Source organism: Rhyacophila brunnea, unplaced genomic scaffold (assembly GCF_057557595.1).
Source record: "Rhyacophila brunnea isolate RB1 unplaced genomic scaffold, BYU_Rbru_1.0 scaffold_3, whole genome shotgun sequence".
Classification (NCBI taxonomy): Eukaryota; Metazoa; Arthropoda; class Insecta; order Trichoptera; family Rhyacophilidae; genus Rhyacophila; species Rhyacophila brunnea.
In genome coordinates this window covers 54,042,220-54,065,166 of record NW_028232965.1, presented here as the reverse complement: position 1 = coordinate 54,065,166, position 22,947 = coordinate 54,042,220, and the positions used below count along the sequence as shown (strand labels likewise).

The 22,947-nt window shown below is 31.7% G+C and overlaps 1 protein-coding gene across 1 annotated transcript in view; it reads right to left on the bottom strand.

Annotated features, from left to right (window-relative positions):
* Window positions 1-22,947, bottom strand: part of LOC147068559 (neuropeptide CCHamide-1 receptor-like) — a 122,326-nt gene that overhangs the window by 5,766 nt on the left and 93,613 nt on the right. Inside the window, exons 5-7 of the mRNA XM_085953000.1 lie at window positions 20,707-20,810; window positions 18,902-19,039; window positions 1,121-1,252 (exon numbers count right to left, since the gene is read on the bottom strand). Coding sequence (XP_085809126.1) covers window positions 1,121-1,252; window positions 18,902-19,039; window positions 20,707-20,810 — 374 coding nt within the window. The remainder of the gene's footprint in view (window positions 1-1,120; window positions 1,253-18,901; window positions 19,040-20,706; window positions 20,811-22,947) is intronic.

Here is a 22,947-nt window from a genome sequence, read left to right as displayed (position 1 = left end):
TAGTTGATAATAAATATTTGAGGAAATATAAGAATATACGAGTATATTGTATTGACTTTTTGGTTGTTGCGTTCTTGAAAACTATCATGTATTTTGGGTTGGAGAAGGGGGGGGGGCAGCTTTTCTGGATTTCGTAAGGGGTGAAATAGGCTCTTGTGGCGAGCCTATTTCTTTATGTCATGATGGAAATACATCTTAAGGCGAATCCTCTACATACCAGAGGCCATAGCCCCCACATGGGGGGAGGCTAACAGGGCTCTAGCCTGGGTGCCCGGACTCAGGAGGGGCCCGGCGTGGCGACTCGACCAGATAAGTGAGATAAACACGCATCACAAATTTGCTCTTATAGTAAAAAAAGGCGCTATTTTCCTTCAGTAACGTTATTATTTAAAATTATGTGCTTGTACGATACAATTTTTTATTGTGTATCGATTCTCGACAACTCCACAATTCAAATGGATGTATTAAAAGATACAAAAAAACACTAAATATACACATTAATTTTACCGAGTACACCATTTAGAAAACGCTACTGTAGAGCATCTCAGTGCCTTTATCCTTAGCGATAGGTAGGGGGGCCCGCCAAAGATCCTAGCCTGGGGGCCCGCTTCAGGATGTGGGGGCTATGCCAGAAGCACATAGCAATGATAAACATAGTAGGTTTTTTAATTGTGACTTTATGTTTAACATTATATAATACATATTTTTAATTGTTTCTAGATAAATACATATTGATAAATTAAAACACTTCAAAATGCAAATTATATCAATGAATATTGTCTAAAATTAAAAACTTCGAATTTCCCGCTAGGTGTCTCTGGTAGGATAGAAATAATTTTACGGCGATATTATAGAAAAAATCTTATTCGTAGATCAAAGTGATGTTCTTTTTGAAACTGAGATTATTATTTGCTATAAAGTATTGTATATTCTTTTAAAATATCGTGCTACATTCAACCTGCTTCCAAATCACAATAGTATTCTCGTAAATTCAACTAAATTGTATTGAATGATTTTTCTGATCATTATTTTCAATACAAAATATAGAAAGCGGTCAAATTATAATACACTCTAAAAATAATTAATGTTTTCAGTAATATTTTCCTAGGATTAATAATACCTTTTGAATTCAGCTAACGCCATCCCACGGAGTTGTGTGGCATTATGTTTGTTGGCAACTGAAAGCGAAACGGATGTCCCTCTGCAGTCTCTGGCGCTAATTGCTCGACCTCCTACTCGGCAAAGCAGATACCTGTTTCAAAGAAAATTCTTTATTATAAAACTTTAGGAAAATATCGGTAGAGTACTCACACTATGATTTTTTTAAAACTTTTAAAATTTAATAAAAATGCGACGTAAATATTTTGTAAAATTATCAATTTACATTGTGGAATAATACAATGGGATTAGAAGACAAAGGCCGAAACATATTAGATTTATATGACGTGTCATTCATAAAAAAAATCACGCATTGTTACTCACGTGTCATCTAAATTTAATAATCAATTGTCCCTCTGAGGTAGAAATGTCACAAAATAATTAAATTCCAAAATAAAATAGAATACTAATATGGAATAATAAAAATTTTATTGTCATTCTTTCATACAGACAATGTTAATATTTGAAAATAATATTACCTATATCAAAGGAATTTAGTGAACGGATTGTTTTTTACAATTTAATATAAGTTTAATTTTAAAATTATAATTTAAAAAAATAAAAATGTTATTGACGTATTTTTCTTTTATCCGAATTATGGCACAATTAAATTTGTAATAAAAATACGGGCCGTCGCCAAGCGCCACATTTTCTCAGCTTCACTAACTACTCATAACTCCACATAGGTATTAATTAAGTATATTATTATTATACTTAATACTACATATTTATATAAATATTAAAATACATGTACCTACTGTTAATGCCATCGGCAAATAAAACATTTTAACTTAATTAAAAATAAAAGATATTTAAACTGGAAAAATATTAACGGTGAATACTCCAATTACCGTCCAAACGTAGGTACCAGAGGCATAGCAGAAAATACAAAGCTTTCAATTTGAAACATTTTTTTCATAATTTTATTTTAAAAAAGTTTGTATAAATAGAATGAGTTTCATGTTATAGGTACCTACAAAACGTTGTATTTTTTTTATAAAAATCGATGTTATTTTTTTAATAAATATAAAAACATTAAAATAATGAACAATTAGTAAAAAACATTTTCTACAAGTATATTAGAGAATACTAATTGATTAATTAAATTTTAATATCAAACATGATTACAGAGGGATTCTTTATTGAATCCACATTTTGTAACGCTTTTTTTTTTAATTATTAGTAAAGTTTATCTATGACTATAAATAAAACCTAATTTACCACGTTTTTATTAGCTCGTATTCTTGTTTGTCCAATGTTGCAATTGCAGTCGATTTTTCCGACTAGATAAACATTTGAAACATTTAGAATATATCAGAACACGATGACAATGCATTCTTTTAATACTTTTAGACATCTTTAAGCAGAATTGAATTCATTTTCAGTTAATTCTGTTTTGTATGGAAAGTTTTTTCGGAAAAAATTCGTAAAAAGTAAAACACTATTATTGGTTTCTAAGGGGGTTCTAGCAACTAAATTATTAATATATACGTGCGTTACTATGGAAATCAATATGAAATGTGAAAATGACATTTCAGTATTCTATATTTATTCAGTATTTCTATCAAGTACAAAAAAACATATTTATTAATACATAGAATTGTCAAGTTTATATGATTTAAAATTTGAAAATTTAAAAACGTGGTACTTATATAAAAAGTTCTTTTTATCTTGTAATTATATCTTTTTAATGTTTTTAGATACCTTCGCATTTATTAATTAAACATTTAAAAATGTAAATTCTAAAAAATATATAAAATTGAAGATCTTGGCATAAAAACAGCAAATGTCACAAAACACTTTTTTTTCAGGAGAGGGTAAAAACATAATATCTTGGTTATCAAAAGAAATTTTATTAATTTGACAATGAGAAATTATAGAGAAACCGTATATGCACTATATGAATGTAAAAAAAATATTAAATGTATTTCGGTTAAATAGATATTTAAAAAAGAATGAGTGTGACATTTGCTGTTTTTACACAATTTTTGGACATTTGTTGTTTTTATTGCAAAATTGAAAAGATCGAAATGTAAATAGTATGACTAAAACTATAATTTTATTAAATAAAATAAAGAATACATATTTCTGTTATTTTTTGATCATAATACAACTTTTAATAAGGTTTGGACATATTATTTACCTATTAACAAACGACTTCAATGTTTCTAAAAAATCAAGAATTAAATATTTGAAAAAATGTTTTAATCATGTGCGGGTTAATACTGATTAGCTTCATATTATTATTATTGATTTAATTTAATAAAACACATTTTTTTAGTATCTACTTATTCCACTTTTAATAAATAAATCTGTACCGGTTTCGTCCGCCTCTGTTTTTCTGCCAACTGTTTTCAACAGTTGAAAATGTCCCTATAAGGTGGACGAAACCTATCCAGATTTATTTATTAAAAGTGGAACAAGTACTAAAAAAATGTGTTTTAATAAATTAAATCATTAACACAATGGATTTCTACCATGAATTGATAGTTAACATGAAAAAAGAAAACCGATGAGCCTCGTCTGACACCTTCACTATCAGCAAATTAAACGTTACATTTATTGGGTTTTGTAAATATTTAGCTAATTTTAAAATATTTTTTTATTAAGCTACTTTCAATGGAACTAATCCACCATATGTTGTTTTAAATGCAATCGTGACTTGCATTTGATTTTTATTCACTACATTGAATCAATCCCACAGCCTAGAGAGAAACTGAAATGTTCGCAAAGCACTTCTCCCTTACTAGCCTGGTCTATTTTGTACATTATAACTAGCCTACAAATTTTTACAGAAAAATGTCAAAGTTTTAACCTATATTTCATATTAAAAAAAAATTTTTCTCCGGTCTCTTTAGATTTTATAATGAAGGGCCCAGAATTTTCCTTATTGCATCAAACTGAATAATAATGAAAGTCACCGTTATTTGGTAAAAACGTTGCATAGTTTTGTTAATTTTTCTCTTTCGAGACGTTTCAGATGTCTTGCTAGGAATATTCATGATAAAATATAAAAACAATCATTAGAAAACGTTATAAAAAGCATTAATAAACGAATCAAGGATAATTTGACAGCTCAGACACTAAATTGTATGGAATGTATACTAACATTACTAACGCCGCCTGGTGATAAAAGTGTAGAACTACTGGACCTTTGCTGTTTTCACACAAAAATGCCTGGACTATTGCGGTTTTTAGAAAAGTGGCATATTTTCGAGAGCAGATTTGAGGGACTTATAATTTTTTTTAAAAATGTATCTTTGCACAGTTGTATGTAATCATACACAGGGAATATAGAAATGCAATAAAATGAAAATGGAAAAAAGTGGACATTTGATGTTTTTATGCCAAGATCTTCAATTGGAAGCTTCGTATTTTTCTGTATATTTCTTGGTAGGTATCTATCTCTAGTAGATCAGGTAAAATACATCTTATTTCATTTTCAAAATAATTTGTTTTTTTTTTGTATAAATATGCAAAAAATTCTGGAATAGAACATTATTTATAAATTTGGGAAGAAGTTAATTGCAATGGATAATAAATTATTAGTCTCGGAAAGCTTAAATGTCCGTTTTTTAAATTGCATGACAATTCCATTATACCCTGACATTTAACACAATTTTAATGGCGGTGGGTAATTTTTACTGAAGAAAGAGAGATTGTGGATTCGGTGTTTGACGACATATGTGGGAAAAAAGAATGTACTGCCAACAAAATAAAAATAGAAAACCAAATTCAGAGAATAAAAAAGATATAAATTGCGGAGGTGGCGGCCAAAAAAAAACCAATTGTCCTTTCCAGATAATTTACATCCGCTACAAAAAGATACGAGTTTTTTTTAAAACAATTTCTAAGGATAATGATATAGATTTTATGGCGGTTTATCTATGCACTGTACCTTTAAAAGAATGTACAACGCATGCACAAGATTATAAGAATACTATTTTTTTTAAATGTAATAAACTATAATTTTACTATTGCCTACCATTTAATAAATAATGATCTTTTCAAATTTAAAATATAATGCCATCAGATTATCATAAAGAAGAGAGAAAATTATTGTTTATGAATATAAACGACATGATACGATTGCGATATGTCGGAATATAATTGGTTTTTTATCAGATATTTTTATAACTTTTTCTACCTATGTATAAAATTCATCCTCTGGATCCAGACACATTGAAAAACAACATATGAATTTTACAGACATAGAGTATAAACCCTTCACCCACGGTTTCAGTAGCATTCACCCTTCGCCGGCAATCTTGTCAATCATTTAAAATATTTACATATTGTGTTTTTCAATAAATATGGAGAGCATATAATGCGAAGAGCCCTAAATCATTGGGAAGGCGGAATAACAAATGGTGGCTATAAAATAAACAACTTAAGTTTCGCAAATGATACTACACTAATCGCTGCTGATGAAAGAGAACTCACAGAGCTGCTACACCGGATAGAGGAAGAGAGTCACAAAAACGGCCTAGTTATTAATAGGAATTAGACCAAGTTAATGGTTGTAGATCGGGCTAACCTTCTACCAACAGCAAGTACCTACACTCCAAAACCTCGAAACAGTCGACGAGTTTATATATCTGGGATCGACCATTAGTGAAAAGGGCGGATGTGAAGCGGAAATAAGAAGGCGCACAGAGATTGCAAAAAAATTCGATGACACGTCACACCACTATATGGAAGGATCGGGGAATTTCGATTGCCACAAAAATGATGCTTGTGCAAACATTAGTGTTCTCGATATTTCTATACGGAGTCGAGTCGTGGACCCTGAAGGCAAGGCAGCGGAAGGCAATTGATGCCTTTGAGATGTGGTGTTGGCGCCGAATGCTTCGTATTTCTTGGATGGAGCACAGGATGAACCAGTCAATCATCCAGAGATTGAAGATAAAGGAACGTCTCTCGACAATTAATATGTCTGAGACGAATTCTGCAGTTTTTTGGACATATTGTTAGTCGCGGACCGGACAACTTGGAGAGACTGGTGGTTTTAGGTGGCTTACAGGGAAGGCAAAGCAGAGAATAGCGTCTGCGCGCTGGAGCAACCAAGTGAAAGAGCTGACTGGGGGCACCATCCATTCTGCCCTGAGAGAAGCGGAAGATGGACAAGGATGGAAAGTCTTGGTCGCTCAAAGGATGACGAAATTGAAATGTGGTAATGATCTTCAGCCATCAGTGTACGACCAAGAAGAGAATAAACGTGTATTATACGGAATATCTACAAATGATTTTCCTTGACAGCCTTACTGTAATACAAATTATTTTCATTTGCCCAACAGGAGGTAGAATAATAATAATTGTAAAAATATAAATTCATATTAAAATTTAATTAATTACATACACCCGTCCATAGGCACATTTTGGTCACTGTACCAGAAATAAGGTTAAATTTTGAAATAGTTCAAACGCAGAGAGCAAAAGTTAATCTTGCAATTCAAGCTGAACCTTTGCGGTTTGACCCCACAGTAAGTCCAATAAAATTTAAAATGCACATAAAATTTTACTGTGGTTTAATTATATCGTCATATGATAAAGAAAGATATTTTTTATTACCACGTTTTTCATAGCTCGTATTCTTGTTTATTCGGTGATTGTTTATCCAGTACAAATCTTGCAATCGATTTTTAACTAACTTCCCGACTATTTGAAACTTTAAGAATATATCAGAACACGATGCCAATGTATTCTTTTAATACTTTTAACCATCTTTAAGTAGAATTGAATTCATTTACAGTTAATTCTGTTTTGTATGAAAAGTTATTTCGATACCATTATTGGTTGCTAGGGGGTCCTAGCAACTAAATTATTAAATAATATATACGTGCGTTACTATATAAATCAATATGAAATGCCATTTCATTATTCAGTATTTCTATCAAGTACATTTTTTGATCGTTTAAGCTAGTCAAGTCAAGTTTATATGATTCAACAGAAAATTTAAAAACGTTGTATATAAATATTTCTTTTTATCTAGTAATTATTTCACTCTTTTTTCTTTGTATAACAAGTTAATTCGGAAGAAATCCGTAATCCAATCCACCATTATTGGTTGCTAAGGGGGTGGTCCTAGCAACTAAATTATTAATATATACGTGCGTTACTATGGAAATCAAAATGACATTTCAGTATTCTATATTTGTTTGTTTGTTGCGAAATAGCAAAAAAAATGATTTGTTGACAATTGCCTTATTTGTCCTAAATTATTAATACGTAGAATTGTCAAGTTTATATGATTCAACAGAAAATTTAAAAACGTGGTATATAAAAAGTTCTTTTTATCTTGTAATTATTGTTTATTACTTTGAATGAAATGATATTATTCTCGAAAACCTCAAAAGCATACCTATTAAAAAAAAATAGCCGAGTGGGTTTTGTACTCACATCTTTTACTATCGGAGTGAGTATTATTATTCTTTCAATTTCCGAACTTATACATTAGGCAAAAAAACAAAAGTACAAATGAGCACTGGCCTAATAATAATTATTCGTATTAAGAGAACATTACAGTAAAGCATTCGCCCGGTAAGCGATTGGTGTGGTTTCAAGTGACAATCGTTTTACGGATTTTTCAAATACGATTCTAGGATAATTACATCTAGGATAAAACACATTAAAATTAACCCCCCATGAAAAATAATAATTATGTAAATTGGCATTTAACATTGAACATGACACAGAGTATTTTTGTGAAAACAAAAACATCAATTATTTCAAACAATCCTTCAATAAAAAGCTTCAAATAAATGTATATAAGTAGTTGAAGTATAAAAATAATAAAAATGACAAATTGTAGTATAGTTCATTGTTATAAAATTGTACTCCGATAACCGTCAGCTGGGGTCAATACTCTTCTAGCTTCCTCCACTGTTCTCGCACCCTTGTTATAAGCTGTTACGTACATCCACCGAACATGGCGGGGGTCCCGACAAAATCACCCGAACCAAAAACCGCCCAGACATTACCGCTTAGACATGAACCCCCCTTATAAAATAAAAACGTTAAGGGGGGACATGCTCGTCGAAGGTCAAAATTGAGTTTTTATTGTATTTTCAAACCATGATCCTGGACACTCCTTAAACGTTGTAGATAATCTATTTAAATAATTTTGAAGCCTTATTATCCTTTATAGTTATTTTAAACATTTGATGACTGCATAAAGTATTTTTGTTACATAAAATAGTATTCTTTTAAACCTCTCGCTCTAATGTTTTAGAATATAGTCATATTTCGGTACATAACTGCGCAGTGGTGTTAAAATTTTTTACATTTATTAATTTTTAAACGCATTTATAAAACCATTAGCATAATTTATTACGAGATAATTTTTGTGAAATATTCACGATAAAAAAATATATTGATAATCTCTGTGATCCCAAATTTGACAAGAATTAGGCATTTAATTATTCAAAAAATCGGCAAGATTAACACATTTGAAGATGATTCTAAAGGTATTTATTATAAGCTATGTCTTTGACCATTCAAGTGTGATAAACATCTTATGAATAATGATTGCTTTATAATAATTATTGACCTAAGAATAGGGTAGTGTTTTTTTGAAATACGCTATTTCTTTTGTCATTCCCCAGTAGTTAAGCTACAACATACGGCCGTAGCCATAAATTGACAAACTATAATTGAAATAGGGAGTAAAATGATATTGACGCGCGTGTTTGAACATGTACCGTTTAAAAAAAAATAAAAAAAAATTCGGTTAGGTACATGTTCAAACACGCGCGTCAATATCATTTTACTCCCTATTTCAATTATAGTTTGTCAATTTATGGCTACGGCCGTATGTTGTAGCTTAACCACTGGGGAATGACAAAAGAAATGGCGTATTTCAAAAAAACACTACCTTATTCTTAGGTCAATAATTATTATAAAGCAATCATTATTCATAAGATGTTTATCACACTTGAATGGTCAAGGACATAGCTTATAATAAATATCTTTAGAATCATCTTAAAATGTGTTAATCTTGCCGATTTTTGAATAATAAAATGCCTAATTCTTGTCAAATTTGGGATCACAGAGATTATCAATATAATTTTTTATCGTGAATATTTTACAAAAATTATCTCGCAATAAATTATGCCAATGGTTTTATAAATGCGTTTAAAAATTAATAAATGTAAAAAATCTTAACACCACTGCACAGTTATGTACCGAAATATGACTATATTCTAAAACATTAGAGCGAGAGGTTTAAAAGAATACTATTTTATGTAACAAAAATACTTTATGAAGTCATCAAATGTTTAAAATAACTATAAAGGATAATAAGGCTTCAAAATTATATAAATAGATTATCTACAACGTTTAAGGAGTGTCCAGGATCATGGTTTGAAAATACAATAAAAACTCAATTTTGACCTTCGACGAGCATGTCCCCCCTTAAATAAAATTTCATTGACACAACGAACAATAAATACAATGTTGGGGTACACTTATGTATTTCATCTTTCCTATTTATTTATTTTTGATACATTAGCGTTATTTTCATCATAAATGATTACTAAGTTAAATGATAAACAAATATCTAATAAAAGTGTTATAACACTTATCACTGTAGCAATAAAATAATGTTTCCCGCAATTTTAACACTGTTAGTATATTAGTCATTTATCTACTGCGGTTTCGTACATATATGTAATATTATTCATATATAGACCATCCTACCTCCACAGATATGAGAAGTAAAATTATTTATTATGCGTTCTCTTTGTTGTGTATTTATCCTTTTATAACAATATTAAAAGAGGTTTTTCGGCTAACTCAATTATTATTCAGGAACTTCTCATATAATATAATTGATATATTGTTTTGGGTAAAAGAAATATGTATGTTTGTTTGTGAAATATGAGAAATAATAACATATCAGCAGATGTAACGTAATGATGGAGTATTCAAAATATACTTAACGGAAATATTTTCAAACAAATTTATTTGAATAATTGAATATGTAGTAGTACTGATAAGGATTGTACTGTGGGGTAAGATAAAACAGATAGATCCACAAAGGAAAAAAATTGAATTATGCCTACCTGAAAATAATTGTATCAAAAATCTCTAGTGGCTGTTGATTTGTAATGTAGGAACAATATAAATTATATTGGGAAAGAAAAGAATTTTAATGTTTATATTAAAAGTAGTGGCAAACAGTTAAATTTGAAGATTTTGGTAATTAAGTATGTGCTTGGTACTGGTGCTATAAACAATGGTTAATTTTTACACCTACTTAAATTTATTAGGTGGTTTGCTATTTGTTATCATATATTTTTTGAATAGGAAATAATAGATGTTCAGATAATATTATTATTAAAAACTATTATAAAATATATATCAAGGTAGAGGAACTCAAAATCCTCGAAATTACAAATCACTTGCAAACTCCATTAAATAATTCACCGAATATATTTGACCAAAATCAGTTAAATTTGATGAAAAATGAAGATTTAATGCGTGTGCTGACAAAATAATAATTGGAAAAGTTGCTATAACCACGACCATTATGTACCAAAAATGGCTTATTGTCAACGTTAACCCTACAAAGTTAACAACAATGCTCTTTTATGATATTAATATATGTTATGTAGTCATTAAATAATATTCATTTCTTAGATAAGAAAAGACCCTTGGATCATAATGACATATTATATTAAGTTTATCTTACAAAATCTACAGATTATCTAAACTAAGCTCCAAAAGATAACTAGGTAGGTACCTCAAATTTATCATTTTCGACCTTCACACAGCACTCCAACTTTTAAACAGTATTTTGTACAGCGATTATTTTGATAATGTAACTATATTTACAATAATTTTTACCTTTTTTTAAATGCCATAATTTAATTTTTCATTCAGGTTTAATAAAGACTATTATACAGAGATTTTTATATTGTAGCAACCTTTATATTTGTAGCAATTATACATTGACTATATTGTTAATTTTATTGCAAATCCTAAGCAATTATAATTGGTTGCACACTGGCAAAATGGGATCAAGTGTCATACAAAACGTCAAAAAAACAACTTCTAATTATCAAATTCAGAGAAGGTACGATATTATGTAATCTACTACACGTACCGGAAAACTGTTTCACGATGAAAATGAGTTTAAGTGTAGGAATACCATTTGTATACGATGTCTGTTTTATGATGGATCAGTAATTTTATCTTGAGGGGTAGTGCCAATATATCCCTCCTTCGAAATTTCTTCCCCGCCCACTAATACAGTCCACTGTTCTTCATATCGTCACTGTAGGATTGGTTTGTCGAATAGACCAAATGGCAAATGTTCAGGAGATGAAAAACAAATGTCATTATCCTATATTTAAATACTCTTCTTCTTGGTCGTGCACTCATGGCTGAGGATCGTGACCACATTTAAATTTTGCCATCCTTTGAACGACCAAGATTTTCCATCCTTCTCGATCTTCCGCTTCTCTCAGGGCAGAATGGATGGTGCCCCCAGTCAGCTGTTTCACTTGGTCGCTCCATCGCGCAGACGCTCTTTCTCTGCTTCGCCTTCCCTGGAGGCTACCCAAAACGGGTCTAGGACGATTTGGCACCGCGAACTGGCCTCCGCCGATTGGCTTCCGGTAATTGGCCGCCGGTACAATCGGACGCAGGCCCAATTGGACGCCGACCCAATTCAACGCCGACCCAATTGGCCTCCGGGAGATTGGACGCCGCAGAGTTGAATTAAATGCGCAAAGGAATAGACGTACGTTACGATTTGTTGGAGTAAATAAGCAAGTCAGTTTAATATGCTTCTATCTTCTCAGTAGTTGTACCTTATACATTTTGCGCTTGACACATTTTTAATATAGATTGAGAATAATTATTATGCTTTATGATGTTTATTAAAAGAAAATAATTCTTGCCTCGCTAAAACTTAAAGATGTGCATAATCAATTAATTTATTGTCTATTCATGGGTACTTATTTATATTTACAACAAATATTAAAAATAATGTTAGATGTTAGAATGAAAATTACATTATATTTCAGCGTTTTATCGACTTAATATTATAATAAAGCTTAAACATGTATATTATTATGCATAAATGCGTATTTTAAGATAGTATGAAATTAAAAACAAAATATTAAGTAAGTTATCTGCTAAGTATAAATGTTTCAGTAGTTTGATTGATAAACTACTTAGGTACTGGGTGCCGGACGAAATCCTGAATGGCTGAAATCCCGAAAGCCTAATTCCCGAAAGCCGAAATCCCGAAAGCTGAAATCCCGAAAGCTGAAATCCCGAATACCGAAATCCCGAACGCTGAAATCCCGAATGGCCGGAATCCCGAAGGCCGAAATCCCGAAAAATAAAAAAAATACAAACATCAATAATTGCGCAATTTTTGCAAGAGACACAAAAACCCATTTTTTGTGGAAATATAAAAAAAATGTAAAATACAAACGCCAATGATTGCGCACTCGTGAATTGCGCAATTTTTGCAAGAGACACAAAATCCATTCGTTCTTCAAATTGGTCTCTCCTGAAAAAATTGCGCAATCGTAAAACCCCATTTTCCGCAATTCACGATAGCGCAATTATTGACGTTTTTATTTTACATTTTTTTATATTTCCACAAAAAATGGGTTTTTGTGTCTCTTGCAAAAATTGCGCAATTATTGATGTTTGTATTTTTTTTTATTTTTCGGGATTTCGGCCTTCGGGATTCCGGCCATTCGGTATTTCAGCGTTCGGGATTTTGGTATTCGGGATTTCGGCTTTCGGGATTTCGGCTTTCGGGAATTAGGCTTTCGGGATTTCGGCCATTCGGGATTTCGGCCATCGGGATTTCGTCCGGCACCCAGTACCTAAGTAGTTTATTAATCAAACTACTGAAACATTTACACTTAGCAGATAACTTACTTAATATTTTGTTTGTAATTTCATACTATCTTAAAATACGCATTTATGCATAATAATATACATGTTTAAGCTTTATTATAATATTAAGTCGATAAAACGCTGAAATATAATGTAATTTTCATTCTAACATCCAACATTATTTTTATTATTTGTTGTGCAAGAGAGACAAAAACCCATTTTTTGTGGAAATATAAAAAATGTAAAATACAAACATCAATAATTGCGCAATCGTGAGTGCAATTTTAGTAAGAGAGACAAATCCAATTTTTGCGGAAAATGGGTTTTTCCGATTGCGCAAATTTTTTTTTGTAGAACGAACGGATTTTGTGGCTCTTGCAAAAATTGCGCAATTCACGATTGCGCAATTATTGATGTTTGTATTTTACATTTTTTTTTATATTTCCGCAAAAAATGGGTTTTGTGTCTCTTGCAAAAATTGCGCAATTATTGATGTTTGAATTTTTTTTATTTTTTGGTATTTCGGCCTTCAGGATTCCGGCCATTCGGGATTTCAGCGTTCAGGATTTCGGTATTCGGGATTTCGGCTTTCGGGATTCAGGCTTTCGGGATTTCGGCCATTCGGGATTTCGGCCTTCGGGATTTCGTCCGGCACCCAGTACTAAGTAGTTTATCAATCAAACTACTTACACATTTATACTTAGCAGATAACTTACCTAATATTTTGTTTGTAATTTCATACTATCTTAAAATACGCATTTATGCATAATAATATACATGTCTAAGCTTTATTATAATATTAAGTCGATAAAACGCTGAAATATAATGTGATTATCATTCTAACATATAACATTATTTTTAATATTTGTTGAAAATATAAATAAGTAGGTACCCATGTATAGACAATAAATTAATTGATTATGCACATCTTTAAGTTTTAACGAGGAAAGAATTATTTTCTTTTAATAAACATCATAAGGCATAATAATTATTCTCAATCTATATTAAAAATGTGTCAAGCGCGAAATGTATAAGGTACGACTACTGAGAAGATAGAAGCATATTAAACTGACTTGCTTATTTACTCCAACAAATCGTAACGTACGTCTATTCCTTTGCGCATTTAATTCAATTGTGCGGCGTCTAATCCTCCCGGAGGCCAATTGGGTCAGCGTCGAATTGGGTCGGCGTCCAATTGGGCTGGCGTCCGATTGTACCGGCGGCCAATTACCGGAGGCCAATCGGCGGAGGCCAGTTCGCGGTGCCAAATCGTCCCATTCCCATAAGGTACAACTACTGAGAAGATAGAAGCATATTAAACTGACTTGCTTATTTACTCCAACAAATCGTAACGTACGTCTATTCCTTTGCGCATTTAATTCAACTCTGCGGCGTCCAATCACCCGGAGGCCAATTGGGTCGGCGTCGAATTGGGTCGGCGTCCAATTGGGCCGGCGTCCGATTGTACCGGCGGCCAATTACCGGAGGCCAATCGGCGGAGGCCAGTTCGCGGTGCCAAATCGTCCCATTCCCACCCAAAACTACCAGTCTCCAGTCTACCGACATATTGTCGAGAGCCGTTTAAATTTAAATATATGGACACATTTAAATTGTTGTTTTAACAGCATATGAATGCTGTATTCATTACAAGCAATTTAAAGAAAAGGATGGCTTAGTCCATTTAGATACAAAAAGTCATTCTGCATTAAAAGGTCAATTTCGACAAAAACAGATATTCGACAAACCAATCCTATAGCGACGATATAACGATTGCAACTAGTATGTTGAAAAAAATATTAAATCATCTCTTGCGTAGACTTAAGCATTGCCACAACTACTTAAGTCGGCTTAAGTAATCCCATATTCATCTTACGATAAGTGCTATTCTACGAAACATGTGTCCCTGTTAGGACATTTATGAGATATTGCATATGAAATGACACTAAAATGTTTAGTAGTGCATTAAAAGATGTTATTGCCACTTCTGTGTTAGGCAGTTTTAGAAATCTTGGGATGGAAACTAGTTATTGCTAACACTATCACAGAATATCTAAACTAATCCATAACGTGACCTCTTTGTATGATTAATTTATTCATATCAATGACATCATCGCGGCTTGTCGCAAAAAGGGCAACGAGTAAATAACATATTAGTATAGGTACATTAATATCTAATTATTCTAGAAGGTAAGTACTTTCTATAATAAGTTTATTAGGTTTTATTAGGTAATAGCGCCTGTACACGTGCATGGATTTACTGGCACAGACAGTGTGTAAATTAAACTATCGCGATAATAACTGTTTACAAAGTATGCGAGATGTGTTGTTGTCATTGAATAGTGCTAATTGATGGGTTGTGAAAATTTTGGTAAACGTCAAAGATGCTTTGAGCGGTGTAGTTCATTTTTTTCCGGCAGGTTCACCACTATGGTTTTTCTTGAGCATACGTCATGTAAGTACCAACTACTACTAACTACTGCGTGAAATTCAGAAGCTTCTGAACTATTTTGATCGATCCATACAATATTGCAACTTGCACGGTAATGCGTGTTTACACGTGCATTTTCTTGCAAAAAGTATGCACCATTTCGTCGGATCGCCCATAGCATACCTACAATATTGTGGTTTGGCTTAGGGAGGGTTTAGTTGAATTTTAAAAACTAACCAGTACCATCTGCAAATTGTATTATTAGTTCAATGAAAACAAATAAGTATGAATGACAAAGATTACTGTGCACTATTTATGTCGATAATTAACAGCCTACCTCCACTCTTCAACATTGATATAATATATACCTAAATATTGAGTACCCAAGATAGAGAATAAGTATATAAATCCAAAGGGGTAATGTAGTCGTAGAGTTAAGTACTTTTCAGGTATTCAGGGGACTTCAAACGCAATACAAAAACTAAACGAAGACACAATAGAGCTATGGAACCACAGATACACAACATCCGCCACAGGATCAATAACGCAGAAATTTATTCCAAAAATATAAACTCTGCCATCACTCTTGGCAGGAACTTAAAAATATCACACGAACTCACACAGATTCTAACAGGCCACGGAACGTTGCGAGCTTATCTAAAAAGATTTAAATTGAGGGATGATGACTGTTGTCCATGTGACAGGAACACATCTCAAAATGTGTGGCATATGATCAACGACTGCCCTATACTAGAAAGGGAGCGATGGACTCTCAGGACTCGATGTAGACAGCATAATCATGAAATTGACCTCCAAAAGCCTCACGAAGTACTAAGCAATAGAACAACACAAGAACACTACACAACATATGTAATCCCGGTCATAAAGAAAATTAAAGATATAAATGGAGGAACCTAATTAGCCCCACATCAATGCAACTAACCCACCCAACCACCTTGTACGAAAAAGCAAAGGCATGGTTATTAATATTAATATATATATCTAATATAGGTACTAGGAAATGGATATGAAAAGTATAATTTATATTATATAGTTATATCATTTTAACTTTACACCTTTTCTCAATGTTATTTTGTTTTACTCTTTTATTGTTATTATTATACCACCACATGAAATCTATGATTTTAATAAACTTTACATACAATATATATTTAGGATACAATCAATACGGCTTAAAATTCAACTGGCATCAAGTACACTCTGAAATCTATAAACAGCGGACGAATTTGTATATCTGGGACCCTGAAGGTAATAGAGCGGAAGTTAAAAATGGAAAGAGCCGTTTTTGTTTCTAGAGTCCTAAAATGAACTTTTTATGCAAACTTGTGCTTAATGCAGTTTATATAACCATACGCCTCCTTTGTAACTCCTTTTTAAATTTGCTTTCATACATTATTATTCAAAGGTTCTGTTTGTAGAGAATAGAAGATTTAAGCCGATAAACCGGATTATTCTTTAGGTTAACCTAACCAATCCTAACCTAACCTAACCTAACCCAACCTAACCTAACCTAAACTAACCCAAACTAACAAATAATCCAGTATATCGGGTATTTTCAAAATGTTTTTCCGCTGTATTCCTGATAACCGAACAGTACCGATTTTAGTTGTTTGACACTGTTATTTCAATAGGAATGCTTTCAGTTTTTTTTATAATACTTTATTAGGTACATCGCTAAAGTTAACTGAATAATAAATAATAGCAAGACGCAGGCTTTTATAACTAAAGGTATTTATTTCATTACCAGCTGTTTCAAAAGGTTTTCCTGACATTACGATTCTGATTTTGATCCTTTGAGACAGAGGTTCTAATTTTCATGTAGTATAAATGAACTATTTAACCTTTTACAACCTTTTAACAGCTGCGGTAGGGTCCATTGACAAGATAATGTACATGACCCTTATCTTGGTTATCACAATGTAGAGCATCAATACGTATTATAATACTCTAATATAAATCTAAAATGCCATGTGAAATAATATATTTCTTTCTATTGATTAACCAAATTATAATGATGAATGTTATAACAAATTGTAATTATGGTCCGACAGTATACCTTATCCCAATTTTCAATAATAATTGGATCGGGAAGAGGTACATTGCCATTGTTACTAAGTACGTAGTTGAAATTTATGGTTTTTACGTTACTTTTTATCGTAGGAGGGCACAAAATCAATCAGTGCCTCTCGTATCTAATTCCTTAAAGGCAACCACCACTGGCTAGGAAGGTACAGCCATGAACTGTAGATACATAATATACGTTGAATAATGATGACCTTGTGAAATTGAGGTGAACATGCCCAATTACTCGCTTTTTCGCTTTTTCAATTGAAAAGGATAGTCGTCAGACTATAGAAACAAAGAATAAATTTGAGGCTGAATTTGATATATTATACTATGAGATACGCTTTTAGATAATTTCGTATAGGTTTTGCGGATTTGTTTATTTAAAAAAAATATTTGACAATGATTTTTGCTTCGTGTGAGAAAATTGGATCAAATCAGTTGTTCGCCTATTACTATCAGGTAGTTCAGGTTCAGGTATCAATGAGTTTTTATATTGATATTGCGCAGCTAGATTTATCAGTGGCGAAGACTCCATACTAGGCGATTATTTGAAGCATACCTTCTTAAGAAAAATATTTTTTAATTGCATATTGACTTATTTATAATATAATCACTTGATTATTTATATTCTATAAAATAATTTATTTTGCTAACGAGAGATACCGTATGTATAGGAATGTATTACACAGATAATAACAACACAGTTTGCAACGGTTTTAAAAAATATACCATAGCGCGCCATCTGTCTTGACGTAAACAAAGGTCAGATTATATTTCAAATAATTCTCAATTTTTTTCATATAGACTCTACTTCACGTAACCCCACCCAGTCTATCGAATTTTATGAACTAATGTAAGCTCCGATCGCAGAGCCTAAAACTAAATAATTTAGAAAAATATTTTTTATGATGTTTAATCGAATATTAATAAATATAGACTGTTCTTATAAATAAAAAGAACTTTTATCTAATGATTTTTGATGTGTATAAATGTTTTTAAAAAATACGTACTTAATTTAAACTGATCGCTTAATTTTATGTCGTCAGTGAGTTTTTGAAGTTTCATTAAATTAGTGTGTCGTTGTCATAAGTGTGTACCTATTCATTAGTAGTAATATCGTATTATTTTCTTATTTATTGTCAGTACCTATACCTGACAAGTGTGTTCTTTTTATCAGATCTCCACAGCCTACCTCTTTCCAAAAGTCACCCCTCGCCACTGAGATTAATAAATTATAGTAGTCAAAACTGACAATAAATTCTCTAAGATGTTTGCAAACACGGGCACATCCATAAACCGCAGTAATACAATTTTAAATCCCCTTAGGTACTTGTATCAATATGTAATGTATAGATAAGGCGTTACCTGTTGAAATGCTGTCTAAAGCTGCCACTGACACAATAGAGCGCGAGTGGATTGACACAACTATTCATGAAGGTGAGACAGAATCCAACGATGCGGAAAGTATGCCAAAAAGCATTGTAGTCTTCTTCTGCGCTGGAACTGTAAAAAATTTCATATTACTTGCTTGGGAAATTCTTTAAAATCACCACATGGAAAAAAACAAACTCAGTATTAAATTATAACCAACTTTTTAATGAAAAAATGTTTATATATTTTGACGAGAGGTAGACCTTGGGTTACATTATTTCTTTAATAAAAAAGTTTTATTGCAATCTTTTTATGGACCACAGAGTGAGTTGAGTACTTATATTATAAGTACCATGCATTTGACAAGAAGAGTTGTTTTTCAGGTTTTAATTGTAAATGTGTATTCAGATGGTAGCAATCTGTTAATAATAATATACAACTGTGGTGAAAATAACATTATTACTTTGACGGTGATGATGATATCACGTCGGGGTCACCACTTTGGCCGTAGATGAAGGTGGAGGAGGTAAAGTCATTGTTGTTTGGATGTTGTGAGGGAGAGTTTATTTATCGTTACAAGAATAAATAAATACAATAAAAAAGATGACAGCGTGAGGTTATGACCGCGGGTAAAAATGTACTGGTGAGATCTATGAAAGATTGATTATATTAATGAACTGAAAGACTTGATTCGAATGGAACGTCGTTGACTACGTCGAGTGACGGACTCGTGACGATAGTGGTGTATCGCGTGACGGACTCAATGAGTGAGTGAAGATTTATGGATTGTTTATCCTTCTTATTTATACAAATGTATATTACAAGAGATATTATCGCAATTAACAAATCATAATAGACCCTGCTGATCTAGTTATTATTGAGGAAATTCTGACAATCATTTCTGTAGCATTCTTTTGTTTTGACAACAAAATATACATATTAAAGTGTGTCACGCCTGTAATGCTGAGTAGTATGATTGCTACATGTGGTTTCAGCGCATCTATTCTATACACAAGGCTGTTATCGGCGGCTTTCGAGAGTAGTTTATCATATTTATGTATTGACACGGTTAATTGTTACAATAAGTGAATCGTCTGAACTGTCAAAAATTGCTATATTTTAACAGCACCTTTCTTGGTTATAATACCTTAATACATAAATATGACAAATTGTCCTCGATAATCGCCGATATCAGCCTTGTGTATACAATAGATGCGCAGGTGATAGCAGTGTATTATTAATAATAATTTACAATTGCGGTGAAAATCAGATTAATAAAACTTCATGTAATTTGAATGTTTTCGCCTGATTTGTTCTCTGTCACTACTACACATACAAGAGATTTTTCATTTTATCGTCTTTGAATAGTAATAATGAATCTTTATTTTAAAAAATGTTATAGAATGTTGAAATCAATAATGTATAATATTAATAAAAGTGTATTTAACTTTGAAATTGATATACTAAATTTGGTTGACTATTTATAGTCGTTCAATCTTTAAAATCTCAGTTATTATTTTTATTAAAATTTCTCCTTCTAGCGGCATGTTATAAAATAAATAACAAAATGTAATATGAATTTATTTGTATTGCTTCTGACGTAGTCGCTTATTGAAATATTATATTGAATTTTGTTTAATTTATAAAACAGGTATGTAGTGAGTTTTTTTTATATTGTAAAAAAGTTATATTAATTAAATTATATAGTCTCACCATCCATAAAATAAGTCTGTGTATGACATAATTTGTCAATCAAATATAATATTTTGAAAACATTGGGGTATTGTAAAATTGCTTACCTATAATAGAACCATATCATAAACACGTGATATGGAAGAAAACAAATTGCAAAGACAACGACGAAAGCGAGGACCATGATTGCTACTTTTCTTCGAGCTTTAACCTGAAAAAAATAAAGCACAGTCATTTTATATCTAAATTATTTAAATTACTTCTAACATGACTTTTTTATATTGTAAAAATACAGTGCCCATATCTCATAGCCTGATCATGAAATTATTTTATTTAGTAAGCGCGTCATATTATGCTCGTATTATAAAAATGATTGCTAACTTCTTCCAACACTAAATCACGGAGTGGATCTTGGAATCCTGAATCCGCTTCCAAGAATCTATACCCAGTTTTCTTCTCTCAATGTGTATTAGCCGGCTCTCACATCTAAACTTCCATCGTCTGCTGCACAGCCATAAAACAAACCTTCCAAGAACGTCGTTCCGGTGTTGCATATGAAGACCGCGCACATCTACCTAGCGACAGTCAAACGTAACCTTTCGACACGTATAGATATTTGGATGCGGCAATCGGTGAATCGGTATAGGAATGACCAATTCGTATGTTTCTTCGTTCTGGCGTCTTCAACTCGCAGCCCGATAAGCGTGCGATTTGTTTAAAAATGTTGCTAATTTTCGGAGCTCCATTTGGCAATGTGTGTTTTGTGAATAACGATGACGTCACAAGAACGTATTGATACGTTGAAAGCGAGGTGAGTTTTGATGTGAAAGCTGGCTAAAGGTCTCGTTCAACATTATTTATGCATCTTGTACGCGATACGCTAAATACATTTGTTTGAATTTCGGGTATTTTATTAAGTGTTTACTGTGCATGAGTTATCTATATGTATATCTATATCTATATGTATATGTGCACGAGTTATTATACATGAACATGGGTCAACTATTTTATTAATATAACACCAGCCAGCCTGGTACATTTAAAATTCAGTGTAATTACCAGCTCTTAATAGGCATACCTGTTGTAAAATCACAGCTAAGAATCGTATGCAACTAACGTTAAAACTTGGAGAGTTAAAACTTAAAACTTGAATCCTGTTTGGAGAAATTCTGACGTCGGCTGGAAATTAGGGTAAGTACTAATTATTATTGGTACATTAAACCACAAAAGCCAATTGCTAAAATTAACACGTTTTGTGCAAGATTTATATTAATCACATTGTATTTAGATACAACGCACGTGGGTTAATTGGTAAAACACATTATTGTGAACCCAGTGGATGTGGGTTCGAGTCCCGTATTTTTAATGATTTTTTAGAGTAGATATATATCTCATGTACGCTAAGAAATGTTTATTTTCTTTCATTCAATTTAAAACAAGAAATATTATGCAATATGTATGATATATAAAAAGGATTTCTAGTTATACACATATATATTTTTATGAAAATTTATGTTTTTTTTTTAAATAAATTTAAAAAACAATTAGGTATATGTACTATGAATTAGTCAAAAATCTCCTCATTAAAATATAGAAAAATTAATAAACAAAATTTTAATAATAAATATGACCATAAAATAATATGTAATAATAAGATGGGATGGAATGTCTCAAATTGCAAGATTCACATTTATCCACTAGGTGGTAGGTAGAGGATTAGCCTTAAGGGTTAAAAAGTATGCATTAGGTATCAAATGGTCAGAAAATTCATTTTTTTTAACGTACTGTGAACATTACAAATTATAAATTTAAGACATTCACAACATGACATTTAAAAACAAAGAAATAATATTAAGCAGTGTAAAGAAGAAATAAATATAATTATGCAGTGTCACAAAAACAGTATGAAAAGCAAAGTAAAGTAAAAGGTACAAAAATTATAAAAAAATATAAATTATGAAGCATGGAAGCAAACCAAATTAATTTTAAGAATTTATAAAACAACGCTATAAATAAATACTCATCTCACGTAGGTGGAATATATCAACAGCGATTTGGTTAAATAGAGTTATTGCCCTCCCAATTGGCATCACCAATGGAAGGATAGTTCTGCACCTTGGGAGAACAAACAACTGATGCTCCCGATTTCTAAGATAGTTATCGGGGACACACAAGTCAATACCACTAATAATTATATCAATACAAAATGTATTTATAAATACTATATTATCTTTTCTCCTTTTTTCGAACATTAATTAAATATAACATTCATTTCATTCATAATATGATAATGACTGATCAAATAAATTTGTAAATCCCTCTGGTACGGAGAAGTCTAATGGAGCGTG